Source organism: Ictidomys tridecemlineatus, chromosome 4 (assembly GCF_052094955.1).
Source record: "Ictidomys tridecemlineatus isolate mIctTri1 chromosome 4, mIctTri1.hap1, whole genome shotgun sequence".
Classification (NCBI taxonomy): domain Eukaryota; kingdom Metazoa; phylum Chordata; class Mammalia; order Rodentia; family Sciuridae; genus Ictidomys; species Ictidomys tridecemlineatus.
In genome coordinates this window covers 63,865,262-63,886,040 of record NC_135480.1, presented here as the reverse complement: position 1 = coordinate 63,886,040, position 20,779 = coordinate 63,865,262, and the positions used below count along the sequence as shown (strand labels likewise).

The window sequence follows — 20,779 nt, the reverse complement described above, 5'->3', positions numbered from 1 at the left end:
TATTAAGCAAAAGTATATGAATCCTAAAACAAAAATTTTTTTTTAATTCAAGTCAACAGGGATGAAGAGATTCTTGTTCACAAGTCACTGTTTTAAAGTACCCCACAGAAACAGTCACAACTATAATCACACACTCCCAAGTACAGAGTGGACCAACTGTCTTCAATGCTACTCCATGGCAGGAGGACTGAGAGTGACCACACTAAAGTAGCCAACCCCTCAGGGAAAAGGCTATTTCACAACAGAGCAGAGATAGGAACAATGTGATCCTTGGGAGAAAATATTCACTAAGCAAAGTCCACACTAAATCTTAGGACTGTAAAAGTCAAAGATAACCTGGGCACTAAAGGGGAAAAAGAACTTATCCTACAACTGTGAAAACAGAACTGAAAGAGGAAGAAGGCTAGGGTGAAGGCAAGCTACCTAGCACTGCAGAGGACAGAGCTAGGAGAGGGAGTCCCCAAATTAGAGAAAAAGATTGTAAACTGAAATTGACTTATCAGGGGAAAAATTGGTCAAGAATGCCCTCATTAAAATCTAACCCAAAAGAAAATGGTAAAAGCAAGTTTTCAAAATTTTAAACAAAAAAATTTTGAACTTTGTGACTCCCCTGCTGAGGATGAATCTAAAGCTCTGTTTCTGTTTATTTCTCAGGAATCTAAAACATCTATACAAAGACTCATGCTTCCAGTATTAAAATTCTCTAAGGCTCAAAAATTGTGCTAAGAAGACAAGCGCCTCCAAATTCATAACAGGAAACGTGGCATTTTCCCAGATTATTCTCTGGCTTCAATGAAGAGAGAGAATGGGACCACACTGCAGCAGCAGGATTTATAAATATGAATTACAGGATAAGATGATTTTCCAAACATCTGTCAAAAGTTAATTTGATCCAAGAGAAAAGTGGGGGAGATTCAGAGGGAAGCCAAATATAGTGACTAATGTGTGGAACTTTTGTAGACTTGGGTGGGTTGATGGCCTCAGAGGCACTGCATGCCTACCCTTCAATAATAAATACCCAAAATCTGTAGAATAAAGCACTTTATATCATTCAAGTGCCTGCCTGTGGACTCTCTCATTTGATTCTCACAATGCACAGCTAGTAGATATCTCTGGCTAAAAGTAAAGATAGATACTTGGTACTTTGACACACTATATGAAATAAGAAGAAATACCAAGATGCCATGTGGCATAACAGTTATTAAAAAAAAAAAAGCCTTCAAATGATCACATTTGAATCCAAGTTACGGATCTGCTACTTAATCAGCTATATAATCTTGGATAAATAGTTTAATGTTTTCTTCCAGGCACTTCACTCATAAACTTAGGATAATAACAGTCTCTGTTAAAATAAAAACAAGGAAAGTACCTGGTTTGTTTTCTGACACATTTTAGGCACTCAACAAATGAAATTAGCAATGGTCTCTTTTTACACCTGGTGTAATATTGTTCCTAGAAGATCACACCAGCTCAAATAGTTCAGAAACAAATTTAATCCTGAATTTAAAAGAGGCTCAGATACCTAAATGTTTTATAACAAAGCAGGCAGCTAATACAAATAGCCAATGAGAATTTGCCCAGGATTTGCTTCTTCTTGATGGGAGTGGGGAGATGAGTACAATATTTACAGGAACAAGTTATTTTTATAATTTTCCAACTTTTCTTTGATGATGTTCTATAAGACTGGAACAGAAATTATATCATACTCAGCTCTCTGTAGTTAAAATACTTGGGGACACTTAATTCCTACTTCTGAATATTCTGCTTATATACTGTGTGAGATGTGCTTTGGAAACAAATTAGATCCATTAACAAGACTACTACAAGGAAATAGTAATCTTTTAAATTTCTCAGTTCTATAAAGTTACCTAAATAAAAATTTTTAAACTTTTCTGGGTTTTAGCATTTTTAAAAAAAATATTTATTTTTTAGTTGTAGTTGGACACAATACTTTTATTTATTTTTATGTGATACTGAGGATCGAACCCAGGGTGTGCACATGGTAGGCAAGTGCTCTACTGCTAAGCCACAACCCCAGCCCCAGGTTTCAGCATCTTTATCCTGAAAATGAAAACACTCATATCTCCAATAGCATTAATCACAGTTAATGAAGTGAAGGAAGAAATCTCAAGAGAAAATTAAATAACAAAAATCATATAACCATTACCTTTTCATGTGGTGTGATGAAGAAAAATGCATATCTAGAATAAGACAGAGATGTGTTCTGATCCCCAGTTCTGCCACTTTACTTTATCCTAAGATACTGGGATATATTGGAACATAATTATCCCACATATGACCTATAGGTCTAATAATGACCTATTAGACGCCTGCTACTGAGCCTGGCATTAGAGATATGAAGTAGTTTGTGCCTTTAGAAATGAAGAAAGAAATACCCTCCAAAACATAATAAACTGGCACAACTACTAACAGTTATGTTCAAAGGATCCAGAAGCAATGAGCAGTAACACTATATAGAAATGATTAAGTCACAGAGTTAAAGGAGATCACTTTACCTGTGAAACAATTTTCTCATAAAGTAAATAATGATAATAATTGCTGCCCTTCCTTACTCCAAAGTTGCTGTAAGGATGAAGTGAAATTACTTTAGGTAAATCTCCAAAGATTAAAGAAACATGAATAAGTATGAAGTGATTTGATTATATTAACTATATATCATATATGTAAAACTATTTTTATATAATATGTTTACAGGTATGATAAGTTATCATCCAGAGCATGAAACTAACTTGCTATATCAAGTTCAAGAGGTTGTAAGGCTTCCTGGTCTCATTCTTCATCTATGAAAAAAAAAGATAAATAACTCTAATATTCCCTTCAGTGACAACCAGCAAATTCAGATTTTCTTATGTTTGATATAAGAAAACTAAAATAAAGAGGTTAAGCAATTTGCTCAAGGAATATAGTACTAGAACAAATCTGGATTAGAATTCAGGTTTTCTACTTTTCAAAAGTACTACTCTGAAAAATATAAAGAAATTCATTTGTACAGGCTCCTAAAACAGACTCTGAAACCGACTTGTCCCTAAATATTAAATCTGTTTGCCTATGGTATTTGAGATAATCACCTTATGTGTTCACTTTTGTGAAATATATCACTAAATTCCTTTTTTAGAATGGCTCAGTGGTAGAGCACCTGCCTAGCATGTGTGAGGCACTGGGTTCGATCCTCAGCACCACATACAAATAAATAAATAAAATAAAGGTCCATCAATATCTAAAAACATATTTTAAAAAAAAGAAAGAAAGAAATTGCTAAGAATTTCTTCATTTGAAAAGATTGTGATCCCTTAAACCTGTATTCCATTCCAGTTTGAATTTTTTTCCATTAAAAGAGAAAGTACTGCCATCTACTGGGCCCAAAAAATATTGCTGCTATAGTTTACAGTCTGAGAAAAGAATTTTTGATATATTGTCTAATGCTTTTGAACTTTCTCAGTACCTCAATAAGTTAAGAGTTATGCCAAAATGAGTTACATAAACTAAATATCCGAAGTTGAGGCTGGGGATAAAGTAAAATAAAAGAAATAAAATCCTTTCAAGATTTTTATGCCCAAGTATTGGTATGATAGCCCTAAACATGGAAAGCATTCCCCTGCATCACTAACATTACATTCAGCCCCTACCACATCCCGGGCAGTGTGGAAGGAATACAATGCTGATACAATGTTAAGAATTAGAGATCAAAAACTCTAACCACAGTGTTTAGAGCCCAGTGAGTACAAGTTTTTATTATTGAATTCTACTCATGTGCCAGGCTTGTCATAAACATTATCATATTTAATCCTCAAAAATAGTTCAGGATAAGGTACAAATTGTTATCTGTATTTGCAGATGAGGAAAGAAACTATCTTGCTGTTTTACATAGGGAAGCAGCATTCATGCCTGGAATTAATTCCATATCAATCTAACTATGAAACCCACAGCCTTAACCACTGGGAATGTGTATTCACCCAAAGCAGTGGAGTCAAAAAGAAAAGAAGAGTGGTTGCCAAAAGGAAATTAAGGCAAAGATAACCTTACATGTACATACAAAAGGCAAAATACTAAACTGAGGTCTAAAAGGTTTATAGCTTATTAGTCCAAGAGCATTTGCTTTCCCATCCTCCCTTAAACAGCCATCCTAACAGGTAGGCCCACCTAGAAAACATCTCACCAGGCCACCGAGCCTTATCCACCAACCTGTACCCACCCATCAAGCCACAGGTGTTCCTCTTTGATTCTCCATCATTTCCAAACATTAAAACCTCTTTCTGAGATGCTCTCCAAATTATTTAAAGTTCTTCTACAATTCACCTGAATTATCTTCAAAACCCAAACAAATGATATCAAAGTAAACTTTTCAAATATACACCTCTATAAACTGGAGACCCTCTGGAGTACATGCTATATTATCTCCTTGACTAAAAAACAAATGTTTGTGAATCAGTGTTTTACATTTTTGTATTTAGTAAGAGACATGCAGTAGATGCCTGGCATTCACTGACAAAAAAAATAATCATTTTTACAACCAAAGACAAAAGCTTCCATCATCACTTGAGTACCTCTTTGCACTGCTGTTAAATATTTGAGTGTCACATTTGTGTGCCAAATAAATGAAATGTTACTGTAGAAAATTAATAAGAGCATATCACTCCCTGATAATACCAGCAGGGGCTACTGAACAAAGGACTAAAATCCATATGCACATTTTGGTTAAAGATTTTCACTGTATTAATTTCCAAACATACCCTGGAAGGGGAGAAAAAACTATCCACTGCAGTGAAGTGGAGAAGTTTACTAGGTTCCTAAAAACTCAACAGAAATGAGAAAGGCTTTGGGAGAAGGAGATAAACAAAAAGGGGAAAGTTCTGAGCAAATAAGTAATTACAGTTTTGAGACCCAAGTGTGTGAAGACAAATTAAAAGTATGAAAACAGAGCAGAGATTAACATCAATATAATCAGCAGCAGCAATAACAAAAGTGTATGTGACCACTAGTGCAAAAAAAAAAAAAACACAGCCAAAGAATTGGTCAATGAAAATTTTAGTTGTAATTTTAAAGTTGTGTTGAAGGGCTGAGGTTTTGGCTCAGCAGCAGAGCGCTCCCCTAGCATGTACGAGGCACTGGGTTTGATCCTCAGCACCACATAAAAATAAATAAAATAAAGGTATTGTATCCAACTACTATAACAACAACAACAAAAAAAGTTGCGTTGAAAATGTGCTTGGTTATTGTTTCACAAGAACAACTTTTTAAACATGTGTTTATAAGAACACATTAAAATCCTTCTCTCAAAGCCTGTCGCTTTAGTATTTTTATGAAATAATTCAAATACAAAGTTATGATATCTATTTACAATTACTATAATTAAGAATATATTTGCACTTACTGCTGCCTCCACACACGTTTCTGCTTACCATTTGTTTTATTTTCTGCTGCCTTCATTGTCTCCTACCTAGTTAACAAGGCTTTGTATTCTTTCTATTCCCCTTTTCCTTTGCTAATTAAAAATCCATAATAATGTTTCTTAAACTTTTAACATGCACACTTGAGCACAAACTTTTCTATCAAATCCTAAAGTTTTTTACAATCTTACAACCCCTATTCTCCCAAACAAATCAGTGACATCAGTGAGTTTTAATCCTGAAATCCACTTTACCTTATTAGTGTCATCTAGGGCAGTGCTTCTCTAAATATCAGTGGGGAAGAACCAACTGTTTGGGGATTTTTTTGTTCAATCCATTGTAAATTAATACTTTAGTAAAATACAATTAAAAAGTTATAATAGTATTTAATTGTATTAAAGGTTTTAAACTTTTAGTCTCCCTTAGTGTATTTAGTTCACCATTGGCTGGTGATCCTTCTTGGACTACCACGGGCCCACAGCCTACATTTCTAATAACAATGGTCTAGTTTGTTTTATCTTAAAACACACCTACCAAATATTGTTTTTTTGTTTGTTAGCTTATGGTCAGTAGTTAATTATATTCACTAATGTGTTAACCATTTTTATACCCTTGCTATTTGCTTTCATCCCACATCCTCCCTTTGGGATCATTTTTCTATTTGCATCATTCGCTATAGGTAAAAAGTCTACAGGGAGGTAAGTCCCTATCTTTGAACACATATTTGTGGCTCTTTCATGTCACTCCAGACTGTAAGCTCACTAGAAACAGATTTATATACTAGCGGTTAACAGTGCTGTGAAGATATATTTCTTCTGGCATCTACTATTGCTAAAGAGAAGTCTGCTATTAATTCATAGGTAATATTTCCTTTCTTTCCCATAGCTTTTAAAATTCCCCCTTCTAGGTAGGTGCAGTAGTGCACATCTGTAATCCCAGAGGCTTGGAGGCTAAAGCAGGAGGATCCCTAGTTCAAAGCCAGCTTCATCAAAAGCAAGGCACTAAGCAACTCAGTGAGACCCTGTCTCTAAATAAAATACAAAATATGGCTGGGGATGTGGCTCAGTGGTCAAGTGTCCCTGAGTTCAATCCCTGGTACAAAGAAAAAAAAAATCCCCTTTTAATTAGATTACCCCTAAAGTTCTGCAGTTTCTCTATTTGTTATCTGCAGCCTCCTTCTGTAACAGAGAGAATTCTACCTCAGATTTCAGGGTTCTTTTCGCCCTGTGAAGCTCACCTTCCAGCCAACTCTGCCTACATCTTCATGCTTCTATTTCATTCTGTTTCAGAGATGGCTAGTATTTTGTTTTTAATTTATTTTATCAAGGTAAGTCTCTTTAAATTTCTCAGCTTTGATCAATTATTGCTTTTTTGTCTGATGCAGAAGAGGGTCTCAACGGACATATTTATGCAATGCCATCTTGACTGCAAACCCTGCCTGTGGCTTTCTTTTAAAAGAAAAAAAAAGTGCTTTTTTAAGGTTTATCTAATATGTCAAGTTGATAAAGGCACAAGATGGGCTGGACTTCTCAACTGGCTAACTGAAGAACCACAGAATAGAATACACCACATATTTAACAGAAATTTACTCACAGTATGGTCTTAAATGCCAACTCTGCTATTTAGTTGCTATAGAATCTTAGATTATAACTTCTCTGTATCAATTTTCCTTTCTATAAAAGTACAATTGTGAAGTTTAAATGAGGTAAAGATATACAAAGTGTTTAGAATAGTGTCTGGCACGCAAGCATTCACTAAATATTAGCTATTGTTATCACTGCTAGAGGGAAACATTTTACTCTGTATTCCCACATCTCCAGTCAGGAGAAAAACTGTCTACTCATGTCCTAAAGGAGGAGGTCATGAAAGGAACATTTCCAGTTCTCAGATGCCTTCACTTACTCCTTCCCAGGAATGGCAGATGATGTACCTGATTGTTTTGGAGATAAAACTGGACATGAATAGCTTAGTTCTTTCTAGATTCTCTCCAATCAAGAATAGACCATCTACAACACATTTACAAACTCTGATTTTGGCTTGGAAGATCAGATTTTTTGCTCCTGAAGGGGCAGTCTCATTTTCATTCATTTTGTTATTTGCAGAGAAAAAGATTCAGATCAAAAGTAAATATATAAAGCCCTTTCAGTTATAGTCAGCTCTTTTAGTCACAGAATTTAAGCCACATTTGCTTATCAGTTGTCAGTCATAAAGCAAATATTCTTATCTTCATTTATCTACCACGTAACTTATTTCTGAACTTGTTCCAAACTAAGAAGAAAGGAACACTAGTTATTGGCCTACCCCAAACCTCAAAGACTATAGTATGTAGCTACAGGGTTGTTGGGGAATTAAATACAATAACAGATGTAAAGTTCTTATCAGAGTAAGATGTTACCCCATTACTATGTGTCAGACTTGTGCTGGACTGTGAGTTGTTACTAGCTGCAGGATGAACTGAATGCCTGTCTCCCCGCAGTCAGGATAGCTAATCTTGGGCAAAGACACTACAAACGGCAGCAGTAGCAGTCTCACGATTCTGATTAAATCACATTTTTATTAAGCAAATGACATGTCCCAAGACATATAGAAATCTATCCTTAAGAAACTTATAACAGCTAAGCTATGGAACCAAATAGGTACCCTTCAACAGATAAATGGATAAAGAAAATGTGGTATGTATACACAACTGAATACTACTCAGCCATAAAGAAGCATAAAATTATGGCACTTGCCAGTAAATAGATGGAACTGGAGACTATCATGTTAGGTGAAATAAGCTAATCTCCCCAAAATTGAATGTTCTCTTTGATATGTGGATGCTGACTCACAACAGGTGTGTGTGTGTGTGTGTGTGTGTGTGTGTGTGTGTGTGTGTGTGTGTGTATGTGTGTGTGTGTGGTTTCACCTAATTGGAATGGGGGGGGGGAGGAGGACGAGAATGGGAAAGACAGTAGAATGAATCAAATATAACTTTCCTATGTCCATATATAAATATGCAACCAGTGAAACCCTCATCATGTACAACCATAAGAATGGGAAGTTATGTTACATGTATGTATATGTCAAAATACATTCTACTGTCATGTATAAGTATATGCAAAAAAAAAGAAACTTATACACTAGAAAGGAGAAAAACAAGCTTAGTTACTAAGTGGTTTATTTTATGTCAAAAGGATACATAGGATGCTGATATACTGTAAGAACTCAAAAAATGAAGCTCTAAAAAAGAAAAAAAAAAAGTCTATCATGGTTTGAACTGAGTTTCCTAAAACTCCCCTAAAATAATTACATTTTACTAAGTCCAATGGGCAATTTTTACTTTTTATTTGGCCTCACATCCCCTTAAAAAATAAACAGAAAGACAAATTTTAAAAACCAACAACAACAAAAAATGAACCAAAAGCTCTCTCCTCTCTTTATAGTCTCTGATATTCTACAAGAAACTCTACTCTCTTCCTCTGACCATTCCTCCTCATCACTTTCCCAATGCCTCCTTCTCTACCTGGCTTTTAACAGCAGGAGGGCCTCAAAGCATGGTTACTTAGATCCCTTTTTTCCCCTCACTGTTCCTACTCTATGTTATCCACACTTATAATTTCAATAACTATTTGCCATTGGCCCCACATTTATGACTCTAACTAAGATCTCAGAACTCCAGATTCATCTATCTGAATGCCTACTTGTCTTTCACACATGAATGTCTCAAAGGTATCTCAAACTCTGCATGACCAGGTGACTTAACTCACCATCTGCCTCCACCAACCCTGGTCTTCCTCAGTGTCCCTTAGCTTTCTGTACGAGGCACCTTAATCCATCCAATTACTTCATCCAGGCCAGAAATCCAGAAGTCATACTTGACATCTTTTTTCTACCTTAAATTAAAACTATTATCAAGTCATAATGATTTTATATCCTAAAAGTTTCCTAAGTCTCTCTTCTGGAGTCGGGGTGTAGCTCAGTGGTTGAGCACTTGCTAGCATGAGCAAGGCCCTGGGTTGGATTCCTAGCACCTTCCCAACCCTAAATCTATGTTCTCTTCATTCTACCACATTCCTATCTTAAAGTATCAACATCTCTTACCTGAGGCTCCTTACTGTCTTTCCACATACATTCTTGCCTCTTCTATAATCATCCTTATTGCAGTCAGAGTAAAATCATTAAAACACAAATCTGATTTACAACACTGCCACGCTAAAAATCCTTCAATACAGGCCCCTGTTCTTAGGTAAAATCTTTTGGCATCATTTTTCCTCATCACTCTGACCTTCCTTCAGTCTCTCAGACTTGCCATGCCCCCTTCTACTTCATGGCCTTCTGGCATGTTAACCTGCCCTTGCTGGATTACAGCTTCAAAAGTCAAATCCCCAAGAAGGCCTTTCTTGAGGCAGTAGAATAAGCTAACCTGAACTCCTGGGCTCAAGTGCCCTCCTGTCTCAGTGGCTAGGACTACAAGAGTGCACCATAGCACCTGGCTTCCCCATTATATTCTTAGCACTTGGAGTACAGTAGCTGACATACAATAGGTGCTCAATAAAACGCTGCTGAATGAATGGAATATGCTAAGCAATGGCATTTCAGACAACCAAGAATTATGAAACAACATGATCACTAAGAGCAAATTAGGTATAGAGTTCCAAATTTTTAGGTAAAACACCATAAAACAGAAAGAGCACAGGTTTTAGACGCAGATAACCTGAAATCTCAACTTGGCTCCTTTTTAGATTCTAAGTCCATCGCTCACAATCTGTTTCCTAATCTATAAAATGGAGAAGACAAAACTCATCATATTTGTTCATGGCTCGTATTAAGTAGGGAAAAGAACACGGGTTATCTGGCAGAGTACCAGAGTGTAAATATTTGGTGAATATAAGCTCTCTGCCCTCTCCTTGCTCTAATGGCTTTCAGACATAGAAATAGTGTTGACTATTTAAAAACAAACAAACAAAAAAAATAACTTTTGGTTTCTTAAACTTACTGAACGTTAGAAAAGACTTCTGAAACATTTTAATAAAACTACTGCATTTAATCAAAATTCACCATTCTTTCTTCTTTTTAATATTTTTAGTTGTAGATGAATACAATGCCTTTATTTTATTAATTTATTTTTATGCAGTGCTGAGGATGGAACCCAGTGCCTCACATGTGCTAGGCAAGTGCTCTGCCACTGAGCCCCAGCTCCAGACCCTTACCATTCTTTCTTAACCACCAAAGAATTAAGTGGAATATGAGAAAACAGCTAGTTTATGTTTTCCTTTAAGAAAATATAATCTGGATTTAGAAAAGATTAACTGGAGTGGTTATATGCCTTACAAAACAAGTTTTCACTCTAAAGAGCATTCAACCTAAGCCACACTACACAACAAACTAACAATGATACTTAAAACACAATTCTATTTACACAGAGCTTTACAGGATTATGTCTATTCAGGTGCAAGGCACACCTGCACTATACAAAACTTACAGCTTCAGAAGAATCCTCTTACCTTATGTTCAAATGGAGCACCATAGTAGCCATCATTTAGTCCAAAAATTATTTCATTTTGGTTGCGGGCATGAATCTAAGAGAGGAGGAAAACACACAATTAGTTCTTCTGATTCCATTCACGTTTTAACATGATCAGAGAATTGACAGTTAAAATACAGTATACTTCAATGGTGAGGAAAAGGCTGGCTACATTAAACAAACCAGCAGAAAACAAATCAGCTAACAAAAGACCAGGTGATCTTTTGCTTTAGTCAAAGGTCTCATAAAAGCATCACGTGAGATAACAGGCATTCCACATGTTTTCCCACAAACAATTCTGAGGTATCATAGCTATTCCTGAAGGACTTCACAAGCATACTATACATGCTCTGATGTCAAAGAAAACAGCCCTGTTAGTCTATATGAATGCTTTGAAAATATGAAGCCCTAGAAAAATGTTGAGATTAATATTATTTTCTATTTTCAAAAGCACAATTTAAAGATATTAGTAGCCAATCCATAAAGTCTTAATAGGCTACTTAGTTCCTATCTGCACATCACTGTTTTTCAGACACTACTGATGGGTGCTGCATACAATACAGTGTAACCCTAACTCAGTTCCACCTAAAAGGTAGGAAGAATAAAACTTTTTAAAAAACTAAAGAATTGAGATGTAAAATAACTCAAAATAATATAAACTGTCCAACAATAAAATATACAAATAGATTTAATTAGTTTATTAGAAAGAGTTGTGTGACTTTAAAAACTAGTAATAATTTTTCCTGTTGTGAAGTATGAAAGTGAGGGTTCAAGTGAAAGAAAGACAAGGAGGGCTACCAGAACCAAATAATTGATCTCTATCTCTAGCTAGAGAGATAAAGCAGCCCAAGACAGTAGTAGAACATTCCTGGGAACATTCACCTGACTTCCATAACAATCTCTACTACTAAAACAAGTTTTAAAGCACATTCCTATTTACCTACATCCTTTTTTTTTTTTTTGAACTAAATGCAACAATACCAAAAGACAAGTCTACAATCATAAATTTATAATAATTTATATAAAAAATTTGTAATCAAGAAGTTTTTCCATATTACAAGGCAAAACAAAAAGCATTATGAAATCAGTTTCAAGACTGGGAATTTTAAATCATATTAAGTGTTTTACAGACATATATACCATGGAAAAAGATTAAAATTATATTCATCAAAATGTTAACAATGATTATAGCTGGGCAGAGGGTTACATATTTTTTAAAAATTTTCTTCTTGGGCTGTGGCTGTGGCTCAGTGGAAGAGCATCTGCCTGGCATGTGTGAAGCACTGGGTTGGATTCTCAGCACCACATATAAGTAAAGAAAATAAAGGTCTATCAACAACTAAACAATCTTAAAATTTTTTTTCTTCTCTACCATTTTCAAAATTTTCCAAATTGTCCAAAAGAATATGTATTACTTTTTATTTTCCTTTTGGTATGGGGGATTGATCTCAGGGGTGCTTAACCACTGAGACCCATTCCCAGCCTTTATACTTTTTATTTTGAGACAGGGCTTGCTAAGTTGCTTAAGGCCTTGCTAAATTGCTGAGGCTGGCTTTGAACTCTGAATTCTCCGGCCTTGGCCTCCCAAGCTCCTGGGATTACAAGGGTGCACCACCTCACCCAGCAAGTAAATGCAATCTTGATTAGTCAGACTGTGTTTGAGTGAGTGTGTGTGGGTGTGTGTGGGTGTGTGGGTGTGTGTGGGTGTGTGGGTGTGTGTGTGTCTCTCTCTCTCTCTCTTTCTTTTTTTATTTTCTGGTGCTGGAGATGGAACCTAAGGCCTCCTGCATGCTAGGCAAGGGCTCTACCACTGAGCCCCGGCCCCAGTCCCCATGAATTATTTTTTATATCAGAAGAAAATAAATATATATACAAGTAAAGGAGTAGGTGGGGAGATAGGGACAGAAACAAATCCAGCATGAAAGTAAAGTTCTCAAAGTATAAGCTTCATGCAGATAGATGCTGAAAAATAATTAGTTAGCTGAAAAATAATTCTAAACTTAAAAAGATATGCAACTAAAACTAAGTGGCCTGAGTTCTAATAAGCTCTTCAGAGAGAACTCTTGACTTTTTTTTATCTTGATAGCCCCAGTGCCCTATACTCTGCCCAATATACAGTATTTAATCAATTTTAATGGCACATGCTTTAATTATCTCAGGAGCCAAAAGCAAAAAATACTTCTTGCTCTGTCCTACAGGCTTGTCAAAAACTTGGAATGAAATGGATGTGAAAGTATTTGGGGAAGTTAGACATGAGAAGTAATTGGGGGAAAAAATCTAATAATTGCATTAGAAACTAGGCAACTACAAAGCTCAGAAAGAGCCTTTTGTTCCTAAGAAAAAAATCATGAGTCACAAAACCGGCTGTAACACATTGAACACTAGTATGTACACTGCAGACTGTTAAACTATGATAATAAAAAGTGTAATATGGGGGCTGTAATATTGCACTTGTCTAATTTGGGGAAGAACCTGGTTTCAATCACTCGCACCACACACAAACAGGGTAATACATATTCTCTTTTACTCATTAAAGATTACTGGCTCAATAATAGCATTAGAATCCGAATAGGGAAACTACGGACTATAAAATTCTACTAATCTAACTACAACCTCATATTTTGGTATCTTTATGAAAAACAGCACACCTTCTAAAACAGCTGATTAGAGTTAGTAAAATAAATAATAAACAGTGTCTGAATCATGGAACAAATAACAACCTAAGTCTACCAAGCACTGTGTGAGCTTTGGCAAATCACTTAATCTCTCTGAACTTCTGTTTTCTCAATTAAATACTAAAGAAAATTAAGGATCTTGCTCATGTGATCTTCAAGAGGCCCCAGGTGATTATGTGCATGTAAAAAGATACCCCAATACTAAAGGCTATAAAATTGCTGTTGATACACCAAGTTCTAACTGCTTAAACTAAGTCCAGGCATTTCTGCCATCACACATAAACTAGAAGCTATAGAGTCCCTGTCAGCAGAATCAACAAATTCTTTGAATTCCCACCTTGAACAAAGCTATTTCCAAATTCCCCCTTCTTTGTCATCAAAATCCAAGTCAAATCCAGCTTAGTTCATGACTTCTAGTGAAAACATCCTGATAAACTTTAAAGGCTATTCAGGAAATGTGGATTGCACTTGTAGCTCCAACATATATCTTTGGACAAGCTGTATCACTCAGGCCACTAAGATTTCCTCAGCTAAAAATAGAAGGAATTGATTATGCTCTATCACATTATACTTCTGTGCCTCTTCTCATCTTTTCTTCCCCTGGTTAATTCTAATATATTCAAAATTTACTCAGGTACAACATAATTTAATTGATACTGGAAAACATTCCATTCAATGATGGCAGAATACGCATGACATGTTCATGAAACATGCGCCAAAATAGACCAAATATTTAGGACCACAAAATAAATATTAAAAGGATTGAAATCATTCAAACTATCTTCTCTAAACTCAACAGAATTAAAGTAGAAATCAATAAGAGAAGGATATCAAGAAAATCCACAAATAACATATCTCTAATCCATGGTTCAAAAAAGAAATAAAAGGTAAATTAGAAAAGATTAAGGGGTACCACAGCATACTCCTGAAATGCCAGACACAAGGGAGACTGAGGCAGAGGGATTACAAATTCAAAGACTGCCAATGCCACTTAGAGAGACCAGTGTGACTCTAGATCATGTTCAACCAAAAGAATGGGGTCAAACTCTAATGGGTTGCAACCCATGTATATATGTGTCAAAATATACCCTACTGTCTGGTATATCTAAAAACATCAAATTTTAGAAGGTTTTTAAATTTTTTAGGAAAGATCCTGTCTCAATATTTAAAAAACAAAAAAAGAGGAATGGGAAAGCTGGTGTGTAGCTCAGTAGTAGAGGCCTGGGTCTGGGTACAATCCCTGGTAATGAAAAGAAGAAAAAAAAAAGCCAATGTTCGGAATTCAATGAAAGCACAACATAAAAATCTGTGGAATATAAATGAATTAATACTTAAAAGAAATTTTATTAAATGTTTATTTTAAGAACAAAAGAAAAGGTGCTGGGGTTGTAGCTCAGTGGTTGAGCGTTTGCCTTCCACATATGAGGCACTGGGTTCGATCCTCAGCACCACATAAAAATAAATAAATAAAATAAAGGTAGTGTGTTCATCTATAACTAAGAAATATATATATATTTTTTTTTTTTTAAAAGTCTCAGCGAAGAAGAGCAATTTAAATCTGAAGCGGTCAAAAGAAAAAAAATAATAAATACAAATCAATGGAATTGAAAATAATAATCAATGAAATCAAACACTAGATCTCTGAAAAGTTAATAAAATTGATGAATATCTAGTCAGAGTGATCAAGCAGAAAAGAAGACAGAAAACACCAGTAGCAAGAACAAAAGTGGAAAGAATCATTACAGACCCTATACAATTAAAATAATTTAGTAACAGCATGGGAAATTTTATACCAATAAATTTGAAATGCCAGATGTGATACACAACCTCTTTTGGAAGAAAAATCATCAAAGCTCACAAAAATAGTGATACATAGCCCAAATAGCTCCACATCTAATAGAGTCATACTTTAAAACTTTCCCACAAAGAAATATTAACATATAGATGGTTCTACTGAAAAATTCTGTCAAAACTAGAGGAATAAATAGCAACAAGTCTACAAAAATTTCTCCAGAAAACAGAAGTAAACACTTTCCAATCCATTCTGAGATCAGCATTACTCTCATACCAAACCAAACAATCAAGGCACACTACAAGAAAGGCATAAATAACCCTTATGAATTTAGATTCAAAAAAATCCTAACATAAGATTAGCAAACTGAATCTAACTATATATAAAAATCCAACATGTTTATACATATAAAACTGTAACTGTACACATAAAGGAAAATCCATCTTAACCAAGTAGGGTTTATACCAGCAATGTGAAAAGGAGGTCTTGACAAAACTCAACCACCAACCTAGTGTTTATGAAAATTATAGCTAATATTATACTGAAAGACTCAAATGTTTTTCCCCAAGTTTAAGGAAAAATAACAAGGATATCCATGTTATCTACTTGTATTCAACACTGTACTTGCAGCCTCCCTGAAATATGATAAGAAAAATAACTAAAAATATATACAAATTATAAAGGAAGAAATTAAATGTGTTCTTATCAATCAGTAAAAAGGAGTCTTAAAAAAAAAAAGTTCTGAACCTACAAGTGAGTTTAGCACAGTTATAGTATATGAGCTCAATATAGAAACTTTCATTTATACAGGCAACAAAAATTGGAAATGGGAATATTTGTTGAAGAAATCCTATTTAAATTACCAAAAAATATGGAATCTATAGGTTCAAATCTAACAAAATATGTGCAAGATTTACAGGCTAGAAACTACAAAACACTAGTGAATCAAATCAAAGAAGAAGAGTTTCATAAATGAAGAGATACATCATGTTTGTAGATTGAAAGAGATTCAATATTAATAAGATGTCAATTCTCTCCAGATTTTCTTAAAATTTTCCAAAACATTTCCCAGCAGGGTTTTTGTAGAAATTGTCAAACTGATCCTAAAGTATACATAGAAAAGCAAAAAACCTAGAATAGCCAGATTAATTTTTCTTTTGTTTTTATTTAAATTAATTTTCAACTGATATATATAATGAATAGTCAGAAAAATTCTGAAAAAACAAAAAAGTTGGTAAACTCAAACTAGGTGAATGAATTCAAAATACACTTAGTTTTATAACTATAGTAATCAAGATGACTTGATATTAGCCTTAGGATAGACATAGAGCTCAATGAACCAGGCAATACAGAAACAGAAGCAATTACAAATGACTTATCATAGAGATTTTCAAATAAGGACAAAGTAATTCAATTGAGAAATATAATGCCCTTTACAATTGTTCCTGTATAATTGTTCATTCATTTGCAAAACAATGCACATTGTAGTTCATATAAATGTTAATTCAAAATGAATGTAAATGTAAAGTCCTAAAAGGTAAAACTTATAATGGAAATTTCCTCAAACAAATAGAAGAAAATCTTAGTGATCTTGAGTTAGGGAAATATATCTTAGAGAACACATAAAAGCATGAAATACAAAAGAAAACTGATACACTGGACTTCATAAAGATTAAAACCCTTATGCTCTTTGAGTGACACATTTAAGAAAAACAAGACTGGCACTATACTTGTATGATGCTCAATATCCTTTTTTTTCTTTTTTCATTTTTTTTTTGAGAGAGTATTTTAATATTTATTTTTTAGTTTTCAGTGGACACAATATCTTTGTAAGTGGTGCTGAGGATCAAACCTAGGGGCCACATGAGTGCCAGGTGAGCACCCTACCACTGCTTGAGCCACATCCCCAGCCCTAAATATCCTTTTTGACATTAGGCAAATTAAAATTAAAATTAAAATTAAAATGATATCACTTTAAACCATTAGAATGACTAAAAAAGACTAACAGTAGGAAGTGTTAACAAAGATGGGGAACAAATGGAACTATTACACATTGCTGATGGGAATGCTGAATGTCATATTCACTTGGGAGACCATCTGGCAGTATCATGTAAATTTCAATATGTGCTTAACCATTAGACTCAGCAATTCCATTCCTCAGAATTTATCCAAAAGAAAGATATTTATGTCAACACAAAGAACTATACTTAAATGTTCACTGCATTATTCACTATGGGAGATGATTACTCTACATTGTCAACTTCACCATACCCTTTAAAAGGATAAATTCATTGTATGTACATTATACCTCAATATACCTGGCTTAAGGAAAAAAAAAAACAACTTTATTCTGAAGTCATCCCTCTCTGAGACTCTCCAATTTGGTCTAAATACTTCTTCTATGCACTTCCATAGCTCTCGATGAAGGTATTCATCATTACCAGTTTACGTGGCCTAAAAAATCTTGTCTTCTACTCTGAATCCTTAACACTAAGAACAATGAACTTAACCAATTCTGCCTTTTATCCTAATATATCTTGAAAGGGTAAAAGAAACTGAAGTTAAAATGTAAAGAACCAGGTATTGTAAAGTTTCTAAGCTGCAAAGCCAGAGTTAAAATGTAAAGGACCAGGTATTGTTAAGTTTCTAAGCTACACTCAAAGCCCGAAATTCCTGTAGCTGTTAAGACAATTCCCGGGACTGCCCATTAGATATGTGTAGGAATATCCCCTAGTTGCTTACCGACTTGGTCCCAGTGCAGCTCAGCACGTAGGCACTTCAGGGCCTAAACCAATCAGTTTGAATGTACACCCCACTTTAGGACTGACCTATCACCCCCGCCCGACATGTTCCTGCCAATGAATGTACTAATCATGTTTGAGAGTTGTTGTTCGATTTTCCGGAACCTCATGATGATTTGCTCTGATGTATGCAAAGCCCCCGCCCTCCCCAAAAAGTGTTTTAAGCACTGCTTAACCCCTGCTCTGGCCTCTGGGCCGCTCTCCCTTCTTGAGTGAGCACGTAGCCCCAGCGCGCTGGATCTGCAATAAACCCCCTTTTGCTGTTGCATGAGTCTGTCTCTTAGTGGTCTCTTCCTCCGTCGATCGGCGGTCCCTTACAATCTTATGTCTTACTTTCTTCTAAAAGTTTGTAATTCTATTTTATCTGGTCTTTAGTAGTATGTTACTTGTTATACCTAATTATTTCATAGGTATTTTTACTTTCCACAATTTTATTAAGTTTCTAATTGGCTTTAAAAAACATAATTTTTCCTTTATTTTAGTTCTCTATTACTCCAGCATACTTCCTTCCATGGCCAACTTCCTAAGGAGATACCCAAATGCTGACTTTCTGAAATAGGGTAGATTAGAGACAAGCTCATTTGAGAACTTGAACATTACCTAAGGAATGTGTGAGTTGAAACACATGATTAAAACTAACTTCATTAGTTAAAAATCTCAATTCCAGACTATAGACATGCAACAATATGTTAAGAACCACCATTTTCCACAAAATGTAGATACTTTCAGATGAGCAATAAGCACATACTGGAGAGAGCCAGGTGTGGCATGTGGGAAGAGAACAGAGTATATATGCCTCAGTACCAGTCTAAAGGCAACAAGTATATCTGGAACCAAAAGAGAAGAAAAACGGCTTACACCAAAAGTCATTGTTTTACAAGTTTTAATTGAGCCCTAGGGTCTGGAGATGTAGTTCAGTGGTTAAGTATGTACTTACTATGGTGCAAGGTCCTGGGTTCAACCCCTAGGACTCAAAGTATTTTTAAAAGACCAGCTCTAAAACAGGACAAGATAAAAAGATTCAACAATTGTAGGAAATTAGAATTAAGTTAAGAAAGGAACATAAATATTAAATGCACTGCTCCGGTCACTATAGAAAGACACAAAATAAATAAGAATATGATAAGAACAAGGCCTCACTAGTACATGGAATCTAAATATGTTTATCTCAAAGAAGTGGTAAGTAGATGGTGGTTTTCAGGGGCTATGCAGGAAGAGATGTTAATTTAAAAATATACAATTTCAGTTAGTCCAAGAGATCTGTTGTAGGGGCTGGGGATATAGCTCAATGGTAGAACATCTGCCCAGCAGGCTCAAGACCCTGGGTTCAATCCCCAGCACTATAAAAACAAAATATAATTTAATTAAAAATGTTTAAGTTAAAATACAGTAAGCAAAATGAAGGTGGAGAATTTTTTCAATCTGAAAAAAAAAGATGCAGGATTAAATTGTTTCTTTAAAAAGAAACAAACCAAAACATATACAGTAAATAAATATTTTTTAAAAATCAAGGATGTTGTAAATAATCTATGACTAACATTTTAGTGTTACTTCTAATAGTAACACCATAAGGGTCACAAAATAAAAAAGGCACTCATTCTAAAGTGGGGCTGAAGGTTACCAAATATCACACATATACAAACCAGTGTAGCATAGCACAAAGAGAATGATTTATTAAGTCATCCAGGCCTGGATTTAAATCCTAACTCTACCCATCTGTATAATATTGAGTAGATTCCCTTTATAAGGCTGCTACAAACCTTAATGATGATAACCTATGTCTGGGATGGCAAACAGGTTTTATTTCATATGCAACTATGATTGCTAGCTGTGTCCTGTAATACTATTAGAAACAACTATACTTTTAGGCTCGGGAAAGAGAGTGCTGGTATCAGTAAACTACATCAGTCACTGGTAACAGCAAAGATAGAGGAAAGGTAGTAGTTAGTACATAATCCAGGCATTTGTCATCCCTGTGTTCAATAAACAGTAGCTCTTCTAATTTCTGGAATAACCCCACTTCACTGGTCAAAAGAGAGGTATATAATGGCATATTTCTTATTTCGACTTAATTTTCATCAGATTCTAGAGTTGAATATCCAATAAGACAGAAAAAGCAGAATGATGTGAGAAAGCATATCCTTTCTTGGAAACATACACACAAAAAAGAAACCCTTAAATTAGCAGATTATGGTGTTTCTGCATAAGTTTCTTCAGTTAAATATATTTTTTAAACTAGATAACAATTCAAACCTAACAATAAAAGGAACAGAAATAAACAATAGCCTATGTAAAGAATCATAAAGATCTCTCTGTATAACAGAAAATGTAGAGACAGAAGCATCAATACAAAGGTTAGGTTAATTTGGAAATGACAACCACTGAAAACCACAGTCTAAAATTTAAAAATTACCTGCTGACCCAAGTACTTCAGTCCATCCAAACAGACTTTCCATTCAATCAACAACTGGTAGATGTCCTCCTTTCCACCCCAAATCTTCACCACAAAGCAAGAAACAGATGTATCAAGACGGTCTGGTATTATTCCAAAATCGAGACTCCGCCATGTTGGATTCTGTTCATGGAAATTAAAACAAGCT

General features: G+C 34.9%; 1 protein-coding gene across 4 annotated transcripts in view; it reads right to left on the bottom strand.

Annotated features, from left to right (window-relative positions):
• The window catches only part of Uvrag (UV radiation resistance associated), a 313,881-nt gene that overhangs the window by 236,666 nt on the left and 56,436 nt on the right, over positions 1-20,779 (bottom strand). For all 4 annotated transcript variants that reach the window (XM_078046691.1, XM_078046692.1, XM_040284963.2 and 1 more), the window contains 2 exons: positions 20,593-20,754; positions 10,892-10,966 (listed from right to left, as the gene is read on the bottom strand). In XM_078046691.1, coding sequence (XP_077902817.1) covers positions 10,892-10,966; positions 20,593-20,754 — 237 coding nt within the window. The remainder of the gene's footprint in view (positions 1-10,891; positions 10,967-20,592; positions 20,755-20,779) is intronic.